This window comes from Acinonyx jubatus, chromosome E1, assembly GCF_027475565.1.
Source record: "Acinonyx jubatus isolate Ajub_Pintada_27869175 chromosome E1, VMU_Ajub_asm_v1.0, whole genome shotgun sequence".
NCBI lineage: Eukaryota > Metazoa > Chordata > Mammalia > Carnivora > Felidae > Acinonyx > Acinonyx jubatus.
The window spans coordinates 34,970,613-34,989,837 of NC_069397.1; the positions used below are offsets into that span (position 1 = coordinate 34,970,613).

The 19,225-nt window shown below is 44.9% G+C and overlaps 1 protein-coding gene across 4 annotated transcripts in view; it reads right to left on the reverse strand.

Moving 5' to 3' along the window:
- Positions 1–2,583: 2,583 nt before the first annotated feature.
- The window catches only part of KAT7 (lysine acetyltransferase 7), a 31,851-nt gene continuing 15,209 nt past the window's right edge, over positions 2,584–19,225 (reverse strand). The window contains exons 6-15 of one of the 4 annotated variants that reach the window (XM_015083371.3): positions 18,520–18,609; positions 16,970–17,068; positions 14,177–14,287; positions 12,465–12,656; positions 9,767–9,856; positions 9,397–9,537; positions 8,210–8,303; positions 5,822–5,968; positions 5,101–5,207; positions 2,584–4,197 (exon numbers count right to left, since the gene is read on the reverse strand). In XM_015083371.3, the coding sequence (XP_014938857.1) occupies positions 4,096–4,197; positions 5,101–5,207; positions 5,822–5,968; positions 8,210–8,303; positions 9,397–9,537; positions 9,767–9,856; positions 12,465–12,656; positions 14,177–14,287; positions 16,970–17,068; positions 18,520–18,609 (1,173 nt within the window). In that variant the 3' untranslated portion in view covers positions 2,584–4,095. Of the gene's footprint in view, positions 4,198–5,100; positions 5,208–5,498; positions 5,969–8,209; positions 8,304–9,396; positions 9,538–9,766; positions 9,857–12,464; positions 12,657–14,176; positions 14,288–16,969; positions 17,069–18,519; positions 18,610–19,225 lie in introns of those variants that run through there. The other 3 variants (XM_027034038.2, XM_015083372.3, XR_008294001.1) reach the window with 3 other exon arrangements.

Below are 19,225 nucleotides of genomic sequence, written 5' to 3' on the forward strand. Positions count from 1 at the left end.
CTTGACTCCCTCTACTTCCTTGGGAGAAATGGGAATAACAGGCAGAGGGATCACGGGGCTCATGACGGCATCGTTAACGGGTCTGGAATCAGAACTTGGTTTCTATAATCCAGCAGCAAGAACTCTGAGCCTCCAATTTTCCCATGAAGAGCAGCGAGGTATGAGGAGGGAAGGAAACCTCAGGAAGGGATGATGCTTACTGAATAGCTCAATCCTAAAATCAGCAGCACCAGAACAGGGCAGGGCTTCTGCTTCCTGGTTCAGGTCTCTGGCCCCCAGCTGCTGCTTATAGGATCAACTGAAGTCCTTTCCTTCATCTGAAAGTTTCCACGTTTATTTTTCTTGCAACGGAAACCACTAGAAGTATGGGCGCCTGTGGCTGAAGCAAGGAAATCCAAAAGGGGGAGGATGACTGGGGTGCATGGATGGATGGCTCAGTCGGTGGAGCGTCTGACTTCGGCTCAGGGCACGATCTCGCGGTTGGTGAGTTCGAGCCCCCCGTTGGGCTCTGTGCTGACAGCTCGGAGCCTGGAGCCTGCTTCGGATTCTGTGTCTCCCTCTCTCTCTGCTCCTCATCCTGTTCACACTCTCTCCAAAATAAACATTAAAAGAAATTTTTTTTTTTTTTTTTAAAAAGTGGAGGGGTGGGGGGGATGACTGATGATCATGGAACCAAAAACGTGGAAAGATAGAGGGTAGGGTGTTAGGTTCTCACGCTGGACAGACTACAAAATGAATGTTCTGCCTTCATTGTTTATGGTCACCTTAGGCTCCAGGCGTCCTGCAGAACCAGTGTGAATTACTCCTGCGTGGGGCTGACATGAGGGTCAGAGGCAGTGGGAAGGCTCATAGCAGTGCCAAGCATATACAGGAAGTAGCCAGCACACGCCAGGGCTCCCTTCTCCTCCGTTAAGAGTAGGTGCTTCCACTTAGAGGGTTTCAGGAGCTGGATCCAGGAATAATTCCAGACTTGTTCTGCTAGAAAAGAGCGTAAGCAGCCGAGTTGCTTTTGTGCAGGTAAAAGGAGTCAGAGGGGTCAGTCTTACACAAAATTGCCCAGGAAGTGAACACTCTGTTCCCATACCTGTAAGGGATTTAAACCAGAGAAATCTTTTACTTTTCCATAAGGCACGTTGGGTGGCAATCAGCTGAGTCTTGGGATCCGGACTGCGCAAGAAAACTTCTAGTGCCCTGACCTCAGCATTCCAGGCTCATGGCTCACATGACGCATTCCAATGTTTTAGAAATGTGAGCGAGCAGGGGCGCCTGGGTGGCTCAGTCGGTGAAGCGTCCGACTTCAGCTCAGGTCGTGATCTCAGTCCGTGGGTTCAAGCCCCGCGTCGGGCTCCGTGATGACAGCTCGGAGCCTGGAGCCTGCTTCAGATTCTATGTCTCCCTCTCTCTCTGCCCCTCCCCTGCTCATGCTCAGTCTGTCTCAAAAATAAATAAAAACATCAGAAAAAAAAAAAAAAAGAAATGCGAGTGAGCAGAATTTCCCTTTGATACAAATATCTAGAATAGGGAGATTTGGGTATACATCATTCTAAGAGTTTAAGAAGAGTCTTTGTTTTTGTTTTAATTTTTTTTTTTAACGTTTATTTATTTTTGAGACAGAGAGAGACAGAGCATGAACGGGGGAGGGGCAGAGAGAGAGGGAGACACAGAATCGGAAGCAGGCTCCAGGCTCTGAGCCATCAGCCCAGAGCCCGACACGGGGCTCGAACTCACGGACTGTGAGATCGTGACCTGAGCCGAAGTCGTACGCTTAACTGACTGAGCCACCCAGGCGCCCCTCTTTTTTAAGAATTTATATATTTTGAAAGAGAGTAAGCAAGAGGGGGAGGGACCGAGAGGGAGAGAATCCCAAGTAGGCTCCGTGCTATGAGCGTGGAGCCCGACCAGGGGCTTGTTCTGGAAACCGGAAGACTATGACGTGAGCCACAATCAAGAGTCGGCCACTCAACTGTGCCAGCCTTCCTTTTCCTGCACTGGGTAAACGTTCCAGGGCAAATGAGCTCCTTTCAGACATCCTCTCAACTTGGGAGTCAGCGACCGGGAGGAGACAATGCTATTAGCAAAGGAACTTAGTGAAGAGAGGGAAACCTGTCCCCACTCCACTCCAAGTAGCCACTGTATCCCGGCTATCCAACTTCCTGCTGGTTCCTTTGCACTTGGAATCACAGGAAAATGCACTAATAACAATGAGGCATCAGGCTGGCTCAATTTGTAGCACATGTGACTCTTGATCTCGGATTTAGGAGTTCGAGCCCCATGTTGGGCATACAGCTTACTTTAAAAAAAAAAAAAAAAAAAAAAAGCAATACCGACCAATCACTGCTATGCATACCTATTAGCGGCAACTGAGTGAGGCAGAGAGAAGCCATCCCACTGAGAAGAGTTCGGAGCAATCACTCCCTCTATAGATAGCCTGCATCAGAGAAGAAAAAAAAAAAATTCCACAGCCACAAACCACATCCCTCAACAGTCAGCTTACTGCTGGGGAAGATAAATGCCAAGTGCACACACTAGGAGCGCCGGGTCCTCGGCACCCCGTCCAAAGAAAGGCTCCTGCGCAAAACGGGCTTGAGCAGAGAACATGCTTTATTGAGGAGTAGATATAGAACAGCACATTCTACCACATGTGGGGAAGGGTTAGCTTCGATAAAAGGCCTTTACCCCTTAAGAAAACCCCCAGTGAAGTTGCTTTTGGATAAACTTTTAACAGTGACACTGAAACTGGCAGGGAGCTGCCACTGAACATGCTTAAAATTAGCTCCCCCCAACCCACAGTGAGTGTAAGTAGTGTACAGAGATGACAGGAGAAAGGCACAAATGACCAGAGTCGGGATTGTGGGGAGGGCTCCACACGAAGACAGCGGTGTTGGAGGCGACCAAGTTGGGAAGGGTGGCGGGTCCTACATCAAAAGCTGCCCCAAGATAGCAGGTTATAATGGGCCGGACAGAAATTAGAGGGAGCATCTCTTCCTTTGCTTGAAACCAAAAATAGGAGACCGGAGAATGGGGGGGGGGGGGGGGGAGGTTGGGTAGGAATGGTGGCAGACCCCAAAAAAGGAAATGGAGGAGTTCTTGGAAGGGCAGGAGTGCTTCAGTTCAAGAGGGGAGGGTGAGGCACTGTCGAAGAGGAGCCAACGTTGGCAGGGGGGTGGCCACTCTGCCCAGCTGAGTCATGGGCTGAGAGGAGATCCGGAAGTCCCTCGCGGTCACTTCCTACTTCTCCAGGGATGTCCAGGCCAAAAAAAAAAAAAAAAAAAAAAATCACAGACGTACATAAAACGGGGCGGGGAGTCAGGGGAGGAGAATACATTCAGGACTGGGCACTTCCCGGGGAGGCAAGAAGCACTCATTGGCTTCCCCCGAGACACTGCAAGTTCACTGCAGGTGAACGCCAGGGACAGAATCACCACCTCTCGACCCTCCTTCTCCATTTCATTCGGATAAATTACATACTGTTACTAAGTTAAAAACTACTGGTCTCTGGTCAGCTGGATGCTGACCAAAACCAGACCTTTCAATAGAAATGGTGGGGGGAAAAAACTGCAAGGGAGATAAAAATCCCAAGGGAATGGACCCCTCCGAGTGGGCACACACTCACAAGCGTTCCCTCTTCCCTGCTCTTCAAAAAAAAAAAAAAAAAAAATACACTTTAAGGAGTAACTGTAAAGGTCCTGGTGGCGACAACCGTTATTTGGAAGTCTGGTGACCGGGGCAGCAAGAAGCACTATTACAAAGTTCGGGAGACACAACACAACCTGAAGGGGCTAGAGGGCACGAGGGGAACCAGTGACTGGACAGGTACAGTACCAAACAGAACACCTTGGGTCAGTGCTACGAGGGATCTGTGCTCAAGTCTACTAGAGATCCCATCCAGGCAACCTCACTGAGGCCGAAACAACAGTTCCTCAGAACCAGCGTCTGCAGAGTACGTGAGGCTCGGAGCCAGGACAGTCCTGAGGGGCGTGGCCTTCCCAGAGGATACTGTACTTGCCAATCACAAGAGCAACAGAAATGACAGACAGATCCCTAGGGTACGGATTCCTACTGCTGGGGTTCGCTGGCTCAGAGTAACAGGTCACTTTAAGTGCCCTTGGGAGGGGTCCATTTTAAACAGCTCGGATCCATGGTTTTATTGGAGTTGGATCTTTTGGCCTCCTTGGCTATCCACTCATCAATCAGGTCCTGGGGGAGAACAGGAAAAATTATTATACGCGTTCAACGAAAATGTCTTTGTACATACAGATTCCAAAATGCTGGTCAGTCAGGAAGGAATCGCCCCAAGTTTAATGATATGCTAAGGTGCGAAAGAGGTATAAAAATATCTCCTGATTTACAAAATGCTTTCCTGCAGAATCCGTTTCTTCCTACTGTGTCCTCCGTAAGAAGTGAAAATTATTCATCTTCCCTTCTTATACAGGAGTCAACCAAATCAAATTAAAAGTGGCCATGACTTGAGATGGAATTTGTTAAAGGAATTTAAAAGCACTTGCACGAGCCCTGCGGTCTACGAAGATTCCCCTCTACAGATGGGCAATTTTTTCCAATCGAAGAAAATCACGCAACGACACGAGTACTGTGGGACACAAAGCTGCTTAACTGAGCGGCTTCACTTGCGTCATCCAAATCTGAGACAAGAGCTTACCCAAAGTTTCTGAGAGGGGAAGATAGGAGGGAGACAAGCCTAACAGACATTGCTGCCTATGAAAAAAAAAAAGAGAGAGAGAGAGAGAGAGAGAGACCCAGTGAAAGGTGTATCTAAGCAAACTCCTCCTTTAAGAAGAGAAGGCGGGGGGCACCTGGGTGGCTCAGTCGGTTAAGCGTCTGACTTCGGCTCAGGTTGTGATCTCATGGTTCGTGAGTTCAAGCCCCGAGTCAGGCTCTGTGCTGACAGCTCAGAGCCTGTTTTGGATTCTGTGTCTCCCTCTCTCTGCCCCTCCTCCATTCACTGTCTCTCTCTCTCCAAAACACTAAACATTAAAAAAAAGGAAAAAAAGAGAGGGCTGCCTTTTGGGTGTTAAGCCCCCATTTCGCTGTTAAGCCTTAAGAGACAGTTAGCCATGAGCCAGCAGCTGACAAAAACTTTACCTGTCTCTTTAAAACTAGATGTTTTCCTTTCCAGTACTTGAGCATCTGAAGGGCTTGCAGAGTGCTGACAATGTCCACAGGATTCACAGCTGTCTCCTGGCTAATTTCTGAAATAGAAGCACTACTGAGAACCTGGCCAAAGTGCAAACCCTCAAACCCCCAACTGAGCCTCCCTACTGCCACCCCCCCCCTTAGAGGAAATCCAAATGGTTGGAATCTTTGATACTCAACCCAACCTGTTCAGAAAAAGCTTACAGAACATTCATTTGACCGGTTCTAATAACTACAAAAGAGGAATGGTACAGCAAGAAATCACTCCGGCCCCTATGGAAATCAAGGTCAAAGACAGACCTGATTATATTCTTCCACCCTGGCGTAAATATACAGGGATGTCTTACCAGCTCCTGTGTGTGCCAAAAGACTTGATGGAAAATAAACGTTTTTCTTCTTTCTGGACTTTTGTTACCAACCCCAGGTTTGTGAAACCAAATCGATAACCATTCCCAAAGGGCCAAACGCTCTGGAACCCGTAGGCACCTTTAGGGAGAGTCTCTGCAGTGCCCCGTATTCAGTGGGCCTTCTATTCTCATATTCAGATGAAACACAGAATGAGGCATTCTCTTTGCAGGTTACACGCACATCGGGGCCAGTGGAAAAGCTGGACTATTCAGCGGCATTAACATCTTGGGTACCAACCATCTTCAAGAGTCAAAACACCAACCTTTGATAGAAATCTCTTTGCCTTGGAAATTATGCAGGTAACGGAGAAGCACTTCTTTCCAGTAACTGCGATAGCTTATGAGTCCCAGGTCGGAGAGGGGACGTTCTGGGGAGCCAACTTTTTCTTCCACTTTGGAAAGCAAATAACCTGCCAGGGAATGGAACACACACACTGTTATTTCATCCGAACGGCAAACGACATTGTGCCAACGTGGCAGGCCTAACGAGAACCGTCTGCTGTGCAGTACATTAGGATTCAGACATTAACAAAATACAGTGTGGCTGCTGTATGGTATGCTACCTCGGGATAAACCAAAAGAAAGAATGTTATGTTAATATTTACTTGTACGAGACAGGAAGAAAACTCGAGAAGGTTTCACACGTAGAAACTGGTAACCATGGTTACCTGTAGGTGTGTGTTGGGAACAGGGGAGTGGGCACAGAGACGGGAAGCCATTTCATTACATCACTTTGTGTGTTTTTGGAGATTTAAAAATTTTTTAAATAGATTATTATCTCAGTACCCACATCTTGTTATGGGGATGCAGTCCACAAACTCCACTCTGAGAAACCTTAGTGGGAAGCTAACCTGCTTTCGACAAATAAATAGCAAAGAAAAACAAGAAACAGATGGAGTGGGAACCTTCAGACTGCAAGTGATTTACAAGCCACTTCTATCAATGCCAATATATCAATTCTCTTTGGAATGAAGTAAAAATAATTATGCGTGCTTTTTAAAGGAACAAAATCATAAAATTAAGGAAATCTGAATACTCTAACTTAGGTTATTAAGGGATTTGGGGAGGTTTGGTTTTGTGTATGTTTTAATCTGAAATAGATCTTTTCTTTTAGAGACAGCAAAGTAATTGAGGGTAGAAACAGAGGTAAACCAAGACTGGCCAGAAAATGCTAATCATTCATTATAGAGGGTTTTAGGCAATGATTCTCCTTTTACGCATGTTTGAAATTTTCCATGAAGACAAGTTTCTAAGATAGGTGTTACCTCTTCAGAGTTACAGGCACACACACACCCCCACCCCGGTAGTGGGACTGTTCCACTTCCTGATTTCATCTCTTCCCAGGTGGTTTAAACATGGAAAAGCTGGAAGGCTAACTCTAAGAATTCTAATTTTGACCAAAACGTGTCCTAGGACAGTGAACCCTGCACAGAATACAGTTGATTCTCATCATTTACAAGAAGTTAAATGTTCTCTGAAGTCACGGCAAATACCGCACCACCGCTCCTACGGGAAATACCGGGTTCGGTTTCTATGAGCCTTTGGTCATATTTTCATCAACCCGCCATTATGCAACCTTGTTGTAAGTGTTTCTGTTTCACAACTTATTTAACATACATTGCTGACTCCTTAGCATCCAGCTTCCGGCCAACAGCACCACAACCTACGCCTGAATGAAGCCTGCCTAACTCGGGTATTTTCTCTGCGAGGCACCCCACAGCCTTTCTGGATGGCATTTCAGCACTACACTTAGGGGCAATTTAAAATCACCAACAGGGGCACCTGGGTGGCTCAGTCAGTTGAGCGTCCAACTTCAGCTCAGGTCATGAGGTTTGTGGGTTCGAGCCCCGCGTCGGGCTGTGTGGACAGCTCAGAGCCTGGAGCCTGCTTCAGATTCTGTCTCCCTCTCTGCCCCTCCTCCATTTATGCTGTCTTGCTGTCTCTCTCTCTCTCTCCCACAATTAAGTGTTAAAAAAAATTTACAACAAACACTTGCTGTCTCTCTCTCAAAAATTAAGTGTTAAAAAAAATTTACAACAAATACAACCAGCAACAAAAAGCACAAAAATATGAAAAATGTAGCACTAACGGATCGTGAAACAAACATCTGTTTACACCACGAATGCCGAAACAAGGCACCTGCTTGTTTGGAGCTGAGAAAATGCAGTGACTTTTTGCTGCTGTGTGCGTGTCTACAAGTGACTGCAAAAGTGCCGAGAGTATTGACTTGGGGTTTAAAAATAAATTCCTAAATACAGAATACACTATTGATGCGGCCCGAAGCCTCTACCAGGTGTATATATATATGGACTGCCTCTAGACAAGGCCTTACAAAACCGAAATCCCTAATCCAGGAGCAGATTTGAAGCCTTATGCACGTATGTGCTGTTCCTAAGCCTCAAACGGGGATAATCCTCAAAAGCTTACTTCACTAATCCTCTCTCTCTCCTACTCTCAGGTACCAACTCCGGGTTGGTCCAACGAAGGTTCATTGTATACCAGGCTGGCCGGAATTGCTCAGATTTTTCTCCACGTATTCATTCACTTGCTACATGCCTGCCCGGAACTACAGGGACCACAGGACAGAAAGATGACAATGTTCCCATAGCCCCCGCCCCTTGTGGAGCGTGGGCCTTAGCAGTGTCACTTACTGAAATCAATGAGCATCTTGCCATAGCCCTGCCTCATGTACTGAGGCATGGTAAGGATACAGGACACATTGTAGTTGAGGAATGAATTCTTTTCCTGAAATCAAGAGCAAACAGATGGAAGCAGGTCACGAGGGTTTGGAACCAGAGGGGTCTGCGGTCCCACAGATTCAGAATTAGGCACCGGCAAAATATCTGGCTAACCAGTCCCGGGGAGTGGCTGGCAGGCTCACAGCTGTTACGTCCGCACCTACTAGGTATGGCCAAAGCCATTAATCCCAGGGTTTCCCTAGCTCTTGGGATCAGTCTCATTTTCAGGGGGCGGACTCGGAGTTCTTTATAGTCACAGCGCAAGGCAAGGAGGTCTGAGGTTTCGACTGCTGAGTTGGTCTCGGGCAACCCTCTGTAAATGCAATTTTTTTAAAAGGGGGTTGCCCACTGGAAAGGAGGGAGACCCCAAACAGTAAGCCCCCAGTTTGGAAGGGGTTGGTCAACAAGCAAACCACATTCTGTAGGATTCCACTTATGTCAAATGTTCACAAGAGGCACACTTCTAGAGATAGAGGGCTGGGAGGGGTTGGGTGGAAATGTGGAATGTTGCTTAGGGGTTTCTCGCCAGGGTAACGAAAACAGTGGGGCCTGTGCTGTTGCCGCACAACTCTACTAAAAAACCACTTAAGTATGCACTCTGAATGAGTGACTCGTATGGTATGTGGATTACACTTCAATAAAGTTTGTATTAAAAAGTCCTAAGCAAAATCTGGCCTTCGGTCTTCAAAGGCACAGTGGGGTTATCACTGAAAAGAGCCCAGCTAGAAAGCCAGGCAAAAGGAATATATTCCTGGTTTTAGGCTAATAACAGAGGGCAGAGCCAGGAGGGTTGGCTTGACTACAAAATGTGGGTTTTAAGGGTTAGCAGGCAGGGCCTTGGCCAATAATTAATAGGCAGCTCCAGCCCTCAAGTCCAGAAATGAATAAACCAGAAGCTTTCAATAAAGAATTGCACATTTTCATTAAACAACCTTTGATACATGGATTTCCAAGCCCCGAGCCCCCGCCCCTGCAAGGGAAGGGCGGTCATCACTGTCCAGGGTACTGCCTCTTCCTTGTCAGTGATTTGGGTCCCCATATGCCAACATCAATCACCCCTGCTGTGGCCATTAGCTTCTTAATCTCCAGATCCTGCTGACCTTGGAAAAATATCCAATCAGGTGACAGCCGGTGTTGTCCGCTTCAGTCATAACATAAAACAGGAAGGGTTCCACATCGTAATATAATGTCTTGTGGTCCAGAAAAAGTTTGGCCAACAGGCACAGGTTTTGGCAGTAGATCTGGAAACCGAGAAACAGAATTCATGTGTGGGCCAGCGACTCCTACACTTATCAGATAAAGGCCTAAAATTAAAGATCGTTATTGCTGATGAAACGGCAAGTGTACTTTGGTCAAGAGTTGAACTTTATCTTCTTTACAGGGCGAGATGGAGACCAAACACACGCCTTCTGAAGCCTGTGAATATGCACCACCACCACCACCGCCGCCGCCCCTCTTGCCACTGTTTACCTTGTTCTTCTTGCCATCTACTTCAAACACAGAGACGGAGCCTTTGCGATAGATCTCATCGCCGGGTGGGTGTTTCCACACACATTTAGCCTGCAGGAGAACGGAATTCATATCAGGGAAACAAGCTTCCCCCAACAAGACTACTGCTCAAGAGGGAAAATGAATCACAGGTCAAACTTTAGTTAGCGGAGAGGACAGACAGCTGACACGCTTGAGGAGGTACAGCAAGAGAGAGTTTCTGTTTCAGTAAAACAATTAAAGTCTTCTAAAATCATAGTAATGTTTTTATGGTATTTTTATAGCAGTTTAGAACAAGATTTCTAGATGGTATTCTGGCCCTGCTTCAACCCAGGAGATTAAAGTCATCTACTACGTAAAAGAGACAGATAAATAAAAAAATACCCTTATTATAAAACGACTTGTGCCAACAGGAAATTCTTAAGCAGCTTATTTCCAGCAGCTTAGAGTTGCTAAGTAAGGGCAAGAATACTTGACGTTCACCTTTACCAGTAAACTTTGCTACCACCTAGCCATTAGTCTTGTTTTCAGATCAGAAAATAGGCCTGTAATAAAAACTACCCCCACACCAAAGTGTTCCCTTTGGTATATAAGGAATAGGAGGAGCAAGTCCTTTCTGTGGCTTTAAAAAAAAAAAAAAGGACAAAAAAAAGTCAAGCAACAAGAAACTGCAGGGGTAGATGGGCACCCGGCCACAAGGGGGCACAATGTACCCCCCCCTTTCCTCACCTTCAATGGCTAATAGATCTAATTTTTTTTTTAAGGTTTAAGACAGAGACAGAGCACAAGCAGGGGAGGGGCAGAGAGAGAGGGACACGGAATCTGAAGCAGATTCCAGGCTCTGAACTGTCAGCACAGACACAGGGCTCGAACTCAGGAACCTTGAGATCACGACCTGGGCTGAAGTCAGTCGCTCAATGGACTAAGCCACTCAGGTGCCCCTCTTAACCAATTTAATGCAGGCTGTCAGCCATTGCTGTACATGGATGAATTCTTTTGAAAAGTTTTATGTGAATATATTTTGAAATACCATTTAAGAAGCGCATGCACGTGGAACATTTTCTACCAAGTTTTATCGTGACTTTTGGTCAACTCAAGAATCATGGCCCAATTGGTCACATGTAAATCCAAGTATTAATAGGAATTACTTCGAGAAAGCTCCACCCAGTCTGTTCCTATATCCACCTCCTTATTCACGCTGGCTCTTTCCAATAACCTAATTAGTGTGACACTCATTTGTTTAGAAACAGAAGCCAAACTCTTGGCCAAAAGGCCAAAGAAGGCCCACATCAGTGATTACCCCTAAAGCAATGGGAATCAGAGGAGGTGTGGACGAAAACAGGTTTTCATTTCCGGAAATTCGATTCTTGCACCTCAATGCAGGAGGTCCTCAAATACACATAATGTTTACCTGACCTTCAGATTTATCCAAACCCTTTTTTTTTCACCCTTCTGCTACTATTTCCTGCCCTTTTGGACTACTTCATTGGTTAATTCCACTAAGTAACCACAAACAAAAAGGAAGAAAGACTTAAATGGTAAGAAGTTCACATCCATAAAAATACCAGCCTTACTTTCACGCAGCAGCACGGCATTTTAGCTTCTCGTGGTCTACAACGGTTGGAGACCAGGCCTTCTGGTACTGCTCCCCACCCTCTCCCCACACTGGTGTCTCCACCAGTCCTGCCCATCTCTCCAGCAGTCCCTCTCTACCCGAAGTCAAGCGTGCAGGGGTCTGAATGGCTTAATTCACAGGGGCGGTTCTGGGCCACAACACTCCAGACCACGTGTTCAGCGATGGGAACACAAAAATGCAGTTATTCCCCAACCCAACTAGGGAGAAGAGTGGAAAGACAGAAACCCTGGGTTGTAGATGCTGGCCATATGGAAATCCTGGAAAATAAGGGGGGACGGAACAGAAGAAAAGACACCCTGAAAGGTTTTAGAGCCAAATATGCTGTGACTGCAGAAACAGGGAGAGGAAGGTTCCCTGCCAGAAACGCTCCAGTCTTTCCCCATCTCTGCTCCCAGAAATTCCCATGTTTCAGACAAGACTTTTCACCCCACAACTAGGGAAAGAGAAATGGCTTCAAGCTACAAAATATCTAGTAACCAATAAAGTGAGTGTCATGTCTTTGTTCCTATTTAAATAAGAAGGACAATGTTCAGGAACCAGAAAGCACTAAACTTGAGAAGGCACCAAAGGATCCATTTTGTAAATTTCATAACTTGCCTCCTTTAAATAAGCATTCATTCAACAGTCACTGGGCATTTACTGCCCACACTGGTTGCTAGGGATATACAAAGGTGAGTCAACGTTGTCCTTGCTCTGTCTAATGAAGTCAATCTAATGAAGTCTATTTGTTTTCATCTAGCTTGGGACACATAAAAACTGCAGGCAGGTCATTTATATCTCAAGGAGAAATAGAAAGGAGCAGGCAATGTGTATGACAGGATGTGGTTAAGGGACATCAGTTGTTTCAGGTGCCACACAGCACACCTTGCCACAGGCTGAATCCCCCAACCCTGAAATGTGGCTTTCAATTTCCTATGCCTTTATCTCATTGCTATGGACCACGGAGAGATGCATGGATAAAGGCCATCCAGATAGACAGCAATATCTAGAGCTCCAAAGCTCATCACCATCATGATTGCGGAACCCCAGACCCGGACAACTTACCATGTGCCGGCGGAGTATCGTTTGGCTCTTCATGTATTTTAAACAGAATTCGCACATGTAGAGACGCCCCAATCGTGCATACTCTTCAGGATAGGGAGAATGGTACCAAGTATCGAGCTCATAACGACCAAAAGCAATTGTTTTAATCATGTTGCTCCCCTCTGTGATTTGGCCTTGCAGCCGTAACTTCTCCTAGTGTGGAGAAGAAATCCAAAGTCAGAAGATTAGAATTGATCATCTTTGTTATTAAAAAACCCATAGCTAGCTTACTATGCATACTACCACGCTAGGCTAGGAGAAAAATAGAACTGGCTTCTAACTCACGAGAAATTTGCACTATGGAGGGCTACCTACCTGGGCATGGATAATCAGGAAGGCTTCTAGAAAACTCCTGTCTACACACTGCCTGGCACAGGTCTCAACAGACAGCAAGCGGCTTCTCTCTGCTCCCCCTACCATGCTCCAGGCCTTGTCTCTTGAACCTCAGAACAAGTCCTTGGTAAAATTTTGTTTTTAACCAGCCTGCACCAAACCAAATTTTAAAGCAATCTACCAAGAATGCAAATGCCCCACCCTTACTGGACACTTCTAAAATGAAACAGAAGAGATCCAGAATGTGCTTTGAGATCTGCTTCTAAAGCTTATGGATCGTTGGGACAGAAATCTACTGGGATAGGGGGCCATCCTCTCAACATCGGTCCCTGAGAAAAAAAACATTCCTGAAACATGAACGGGTGCTTTAATTCTGTAATCTAAACTCCAGATAAAGTAGAAAATACTTCTGGGGATCTATCTCTACTCAGTCGCTAGAATTTGTCAGCATAACCAGGTGGAGAGCGATGAAACAGACTAACCTGGGGAATGCTCTGTTCCGGAGCAGAACAAAGAAAGCCAGCCATAGCACAGCAGCCCAACCCAGCCCAGCCCAGGGCAGCTATCAAACCCTGTGTCCTCTACATTTCCAATAAGTCTATAGGAGGATTTGTAAATTAAGTGTTTGATAAAATTAAAAAAAAAAAAAAAAAAAAAAAGGTTTAACGGGATGTTCAGGTTTTAAGCTAAGTTTCCCCAAACACATTTAATCTGTTAAATCAGAGGTACCAGTTTTTAAAAGCAAAGTTGTTGAAAATTCTGCCTAGGGTATCAAAACTACGCGTAAAACTAACTGTAAATAAAAAGCAGAACACAAAACCAGCTTCAGGTATGAAACTTGGCTAGGTCAATGCTGAATTTTCTAAAATATCCACCTACAGTCTTTTCCATTATTCCTCTTCACTGTTCTTTTAGAGCTAGCCTGGAAGGGCTGAAGAAACTGCTAAGCCTAAGCCAAGTTCCTGCAGGGGGTTAAGAGAACAGAGAGGCTCACCAACCAGTCCAGAGGCTCTCAGAATTGCAAATTACCCAACTGAGACCCAGGGGCACCTATTGTCTTTACCAGCCTCAATACCTCTACACCCGAACTGGTCCTTCCGGGAGGTGAAAGGGAGAGAGAAAACCCATCAGGCAAAGGAAAGAGAAGGGAGGAGGGGTAATTAATTTTAACTATGAATGGGGTGGATCACCTCGAAGCTGGATAGCTGGGGGAGGGGGAAGAGATTCAAGCGGCAAAGTACGTTTGTTTAATTCCTGGCCAACTGATGGCTGATCATTCTTCTTGGCAGTCCCACATGCCCTTCCCAAGTGGTCCAGAGCTTGAAGGTTTTCATACTCACCAAATCCTCTGAAGCCCGGGCTTGCGCTCTTCGGAAAAGATCCAAGTCATATTCGCTAGTCAGGTTTTCCAAGAGAGGTTCCCGAGTATTCCCATAGGTCTGTCTGTGTTCCTAGGAAAATAGCCAGAGCGTGATTCTCTCTGCTTCTAAGAACTTCATCTATTTCAACTGATGCCAACCAGAGGGCCAAGCACAACTATAAGCTATTTACTTAGTGCCTACTATATGCCAGGCATTATACTCGGCACCAGGAATTGAGCGTAAGACGCACTATCAGGTTAATGCCAAAAACCACCACTATCCACCCTAATGAATCTAGAAAGAAAATGCTCCTACACCTTCAAAAAGGAGCTTCATTCTTCTATCTCTAAATGAGCACCTCGAGGATCAGAATTCTATGCCTCCATTTCTTCATCTGAAAATGTGCATGACAGTACAAATAAATAAAAATATAACAAACCCAAAGGCACTACACATTCCTAGACAAAACAAAAAACAAAAAACCAAATCTCTGACACTCAGAGTCTGAGAGTTTAGACTGAAAGGGAAAGCTGCAAAGGGGAAGGGTTAGCTGCGCTAAGGAGTCCTTGGTAAATTCTGTCCCGAGTCGCTGCACCCACTGCGGTCTGCCAAAGGCCCAAAGCTCCCGACTCAGATCTCCAACCCAAGTGCACAGGCAAAAGAGGATGGCCTCTTTAAAAAACATTTTACTAAATATTAAGCAAGAAGAAAGAGGCAATATTCATAGAAAATCCGAAGCATAAAAATAACCCAGTTCTTAATAAGTATCAAATCTCACCATGATAGTAAAGTATCCTTGCACAGGAAAGGAAGGGCACGAGGGAAACTTCCCTTTTAAACCTCCAATTCTAGCCCTTCCCACTTGATCCTAGACTCCACCTCCCACCCAGAGAATAGGAGATAATGGTTGTTAAGTGGAGTGGATGGCTCATCCTAGGGAGACCATTATAGAGTTCACACACATATTAGCATATGAAAAAACCATTCACCAATATCTTGAAGCTATTACAATTTCTTCAGGTTCTTCTGGGCCCATCTGACCAGTATATTTTGAATTTGGACTCTGTTATCTATGATTTAGGTTCTCAGTATTAAAAGTATTTCTTCTAGTTTCATACACATCTTTTTTTAAGTTAAAAAAAATACCCTACCCAGCATTTTTAACAGGAAGGTTGGGTCCCCATCACCTAGCTCAAATTATTGCAAAGTAGATGTTTGTAAGATAAACTTCAGGAGCTTTTCCTTCAGACACTCCTTATACCCATATGATTTCTGGGCAAATTACCTCTCTAAACCTCTCCATTCTTATCTACGAAATAGGTAAGATGCCATCCGTCATAGAGGGCTGTCCTAGAAATGATGGGAACAACATAACCATGACACCTAACACACAAGCACTCAATAAATGCTATTACCATATTATTTATGCCCCATCTACCCAACATGTGAATAAAAGCCCTGAACCAGGCCAAGGGAAGCAGCAGTCAGCCTCATACCAGAACCTTCCCTCTACAAACCCAACAGTCTGGTGTAGGTGTTTAGCTACAAATTAGCCCACCATCCATCTCCTACTGGCTGTTGCCATTTATTCGTAAGATTCTCATTCTCAGGGCAGGGAGGACCACCAAATAAAGTAAATACGTAGTTTGGCACGTTTTGGCCTTAGTGAAGCCACGCTAACTGTCTAAGCACTCACAACCCATCTAGTCTGATGACTCAAGAAGCCAAAATTCCAATTCCATGAAAAAATAAACATCAGAAAAAGACCCAGAGATCACACAGCAAAACACCCAGGGGGTTACATCTCAGAGGGTGATTTTTATTCTCTGTATTTTTGGTATTTTCTTTCTTTTTTTTTAACGTTTATTCATTTTTGAGAGACAGAGTGCGAGTGGGGGAGGGGCAGAGAGAGAGGGAGACACAAGATCTGAAGCAGGCTCCGGGCTCCAGGCGGGTAGCTCAGAGCCTCACGCGGGCTCGAACCCATGAACTGCGAGATCATGACCTGAGCCAAAGTCGGATGCTTCACCAACTGAGCCACCCAGGTGCCCTTTGGTATTTTCAATAGTAAGCATTTATGAACACATTTATAAATCTTTATCAATTACATATATTCATATATCACATTTACAATAAGTCTTTATTTAAATTTTATGCAAAAATGTTTTGAAGAATTTTTCATGAACTTGAGGAAATTAGTTCAAACCATTTAAGTGAAAACACAGAAATTCAAAGCTGTACTTACAGTAATATCCAAATGACATAAATAAGGCATTATGTAAAAGGTCAGAAAAGGTCAGGAGGCTCTCCCCCCAAACACTAACTGTGGTTACTTAAAAGTAACCACTACACCCAATGTGGGGCTCAAACTCACAACCCCAAGATCAAGAGTCAGATGCTTTTCTGACTGAGCCAACCAGGCGTCCCTATTTCCCTGTACTTTTCTTAATTGGTCTGTATTCCCTATTACAAATGTGCATTACTTTTAAAACTAGAAAAAAAATTAAAATACTACCAAAGAAATCTTATTATATAGAATGCATCCCCCAATTAATACCCTTTATCATGTAGGAATTTTGTTTTCCCATTAAAAATACACAGACTCTCACTCAGTTGGAATACTTTTCCTTATACAGACATCTCCAATATCTTGGTATTTGTTCAAGGGGCTAAATTTAACCTTTTACAGCAAATCTGAAAAGCAGAGTTTAGAAACGAAAAGCAATCACATGCAATTACAAGAGTTCATGCCAATGGTCAACGTTTTCTCACCATGTATTTCTCTTTCTGCTCTTTGCTCAGCCCAGAATTCCTTTTCTTCCTGAGTTCGGCCACCTTTTCCTTATACCGCAGCTGCCTCTCTGTTGGTGCCTGAAAGGAAAGAGAAAACTGAGAAGCTAGCCAGAAAACTCATTATGTCAGTAAGTTTCAAAATGAAGAACAAAACGAAACGAAACAAAACAAAACATGGCAGGGAAGAAAAAAACGCCAGACGTGTGAAGTCCACCCTATGCCTATGACGGCAATTTTAAAATTCCAAATTGGGTTCCCAGACCACCGTGGTTACAGGCAGTTCATATTTATTTTAAATATTAAGCCCAAAAGAACAGATGTTGAGGGACGTCTCCACCAGAGCAACACGAATAAAATAAAGATGATTTCAATTCAGTAAGCATTTATTGAACGTTTACTGTTTTCCCAGTACTGATATGAGAAGGAATACAATTTTTACACTGAGAAAGATTAGAACCCAAGACAGACAATGAAAAAAAGTAGTGCTACCACTTACAGAGTGCGTATTACCTGCCAAGCACTGGGGATAGGTATTTTGTTAGCTGACGCCCCTACCAGGTAGGTATTCTTCTTCACTCGTTGTTATTAACAAAAAAATGCCAGGTGTGTTACAAGGACAGAAAGTTTAGGGAGGTTAGCTGACCTGCCCAAGACCACACAGGTAGAGTCACAGAATGACAGTATTCAAATCCAGATCTGTCTGGCTCCAAACCCAAACTTCTCCCTCCTCACCATGCCTTCCTCTGCTATCCACCTATAATCTAACCACAAAAACAGACATCCGTATGATGAACTGTGATGAAGGCTAAACCAGCCTTCTGAGAACATTACGATGGAACAGATGAGGAAGAAATTCATTCTTGATAGGAGATCTGGGAAGAATTCCTACCACAGCTGAGAGGTGCTGAAGGCCTTGAAGGATAAGCAGAATTTCTTCTTGGTACAGGCACAGAGTTAGGCAGAAAAACAGCAAGACCAAAGACCAAAGGCATTCGTGGAAGAACTAGGAATTTAAGCGTAATCAACAAGCACGAACGTTCAAAGAGGTAGACAAATTAGGGCAAAGCAGCGTCTAAGAATCCAAGGGAAGAGAGAAATGGAAGAGAAATGACATGACCAACAAGTGTCAAATGCTAAGGAAAAGTCACCGGTGACCTCGGAAACATGCCAGCAGAGCGAAGGGGTTTGAAAGTAACAAAGGGCTAAAAAGTAGATGCAAAGTGAGGAAACAGAGCAGCAAGTGTATCTTTCAAAGAATGAGGATTATCTTTTATCACTATTACTATCATTATCATAAATAACACGAGTCCTTCATTTATGAGGCAGAGGTGTTTGTTTCACGAAATTTTACTCTTTGGAAAAACAAAACAAAACAAAAACGCTTCTGAGTTCATGACTGAAGACCAGTTATTTAGAAATACCACAGGGAACGAGAGGCACAGATAGACCTAAAGACCGTTAACGGGGCAGAGGAGATCCCAGACTTGGCTCTCAGACTGTGAGCGGCCAGAGTTTAACAAGGCCCATACCTGGTGCCTGGTTGCATGCCTGTTGTTGTCATCTTGCCTGTGGGACAGCATCCTTTCTTCTATCTGCTTATCCCGGCTCTGTGCTCTCACCTGCAACCATCAACAACGTCAATAAATCCACCTGCTTCTAAGACTAAGTTTACTGAAAGCATAAGAATACAATGGTCATCCCTTGAATTTACGTTGCACTTTCACTTTCAAAGGGTCTTCGCGTTTATTAGCACAATCTCTACAAGAATAGGCGGGGCAGGCGTCACAGTCTGTCTCCTCAGCCACGAACTAGAGTCAGAGAAGTGAAACCAAGACCGCTGACTGGTGGTAAGGCTACGATTTTAATTCAGTCTGAGGACTCTGAGCCTGGACCCTTCCCACCATACAGCGGTAAGAAACAAGAAACCGTGAGGAAGTGCAAACACAGGGCAAAGAAGTGCGAGGGAAAGGGCGGACGCCCGGGGTCAAGTCTATAGGGAAACTGACCTCTGGAGTCGGGTGATCCTAAGACGGATCACATCAGCTCTCCCAACCGTTTCAGGACCATCTCCCGGAAGGAGAGGGCTCGTATCCCACCGCCTGTTCAACTTCATGCTAGGACTTGGCAGGTCAAAACACAATGACTGACATTTTCCCACAGATCAGCTCCTCCCAAACATTCCGTCTATCAACAAACAGCAACGCTTTCTAAGCAACTCACCACGTCAGAAACGAG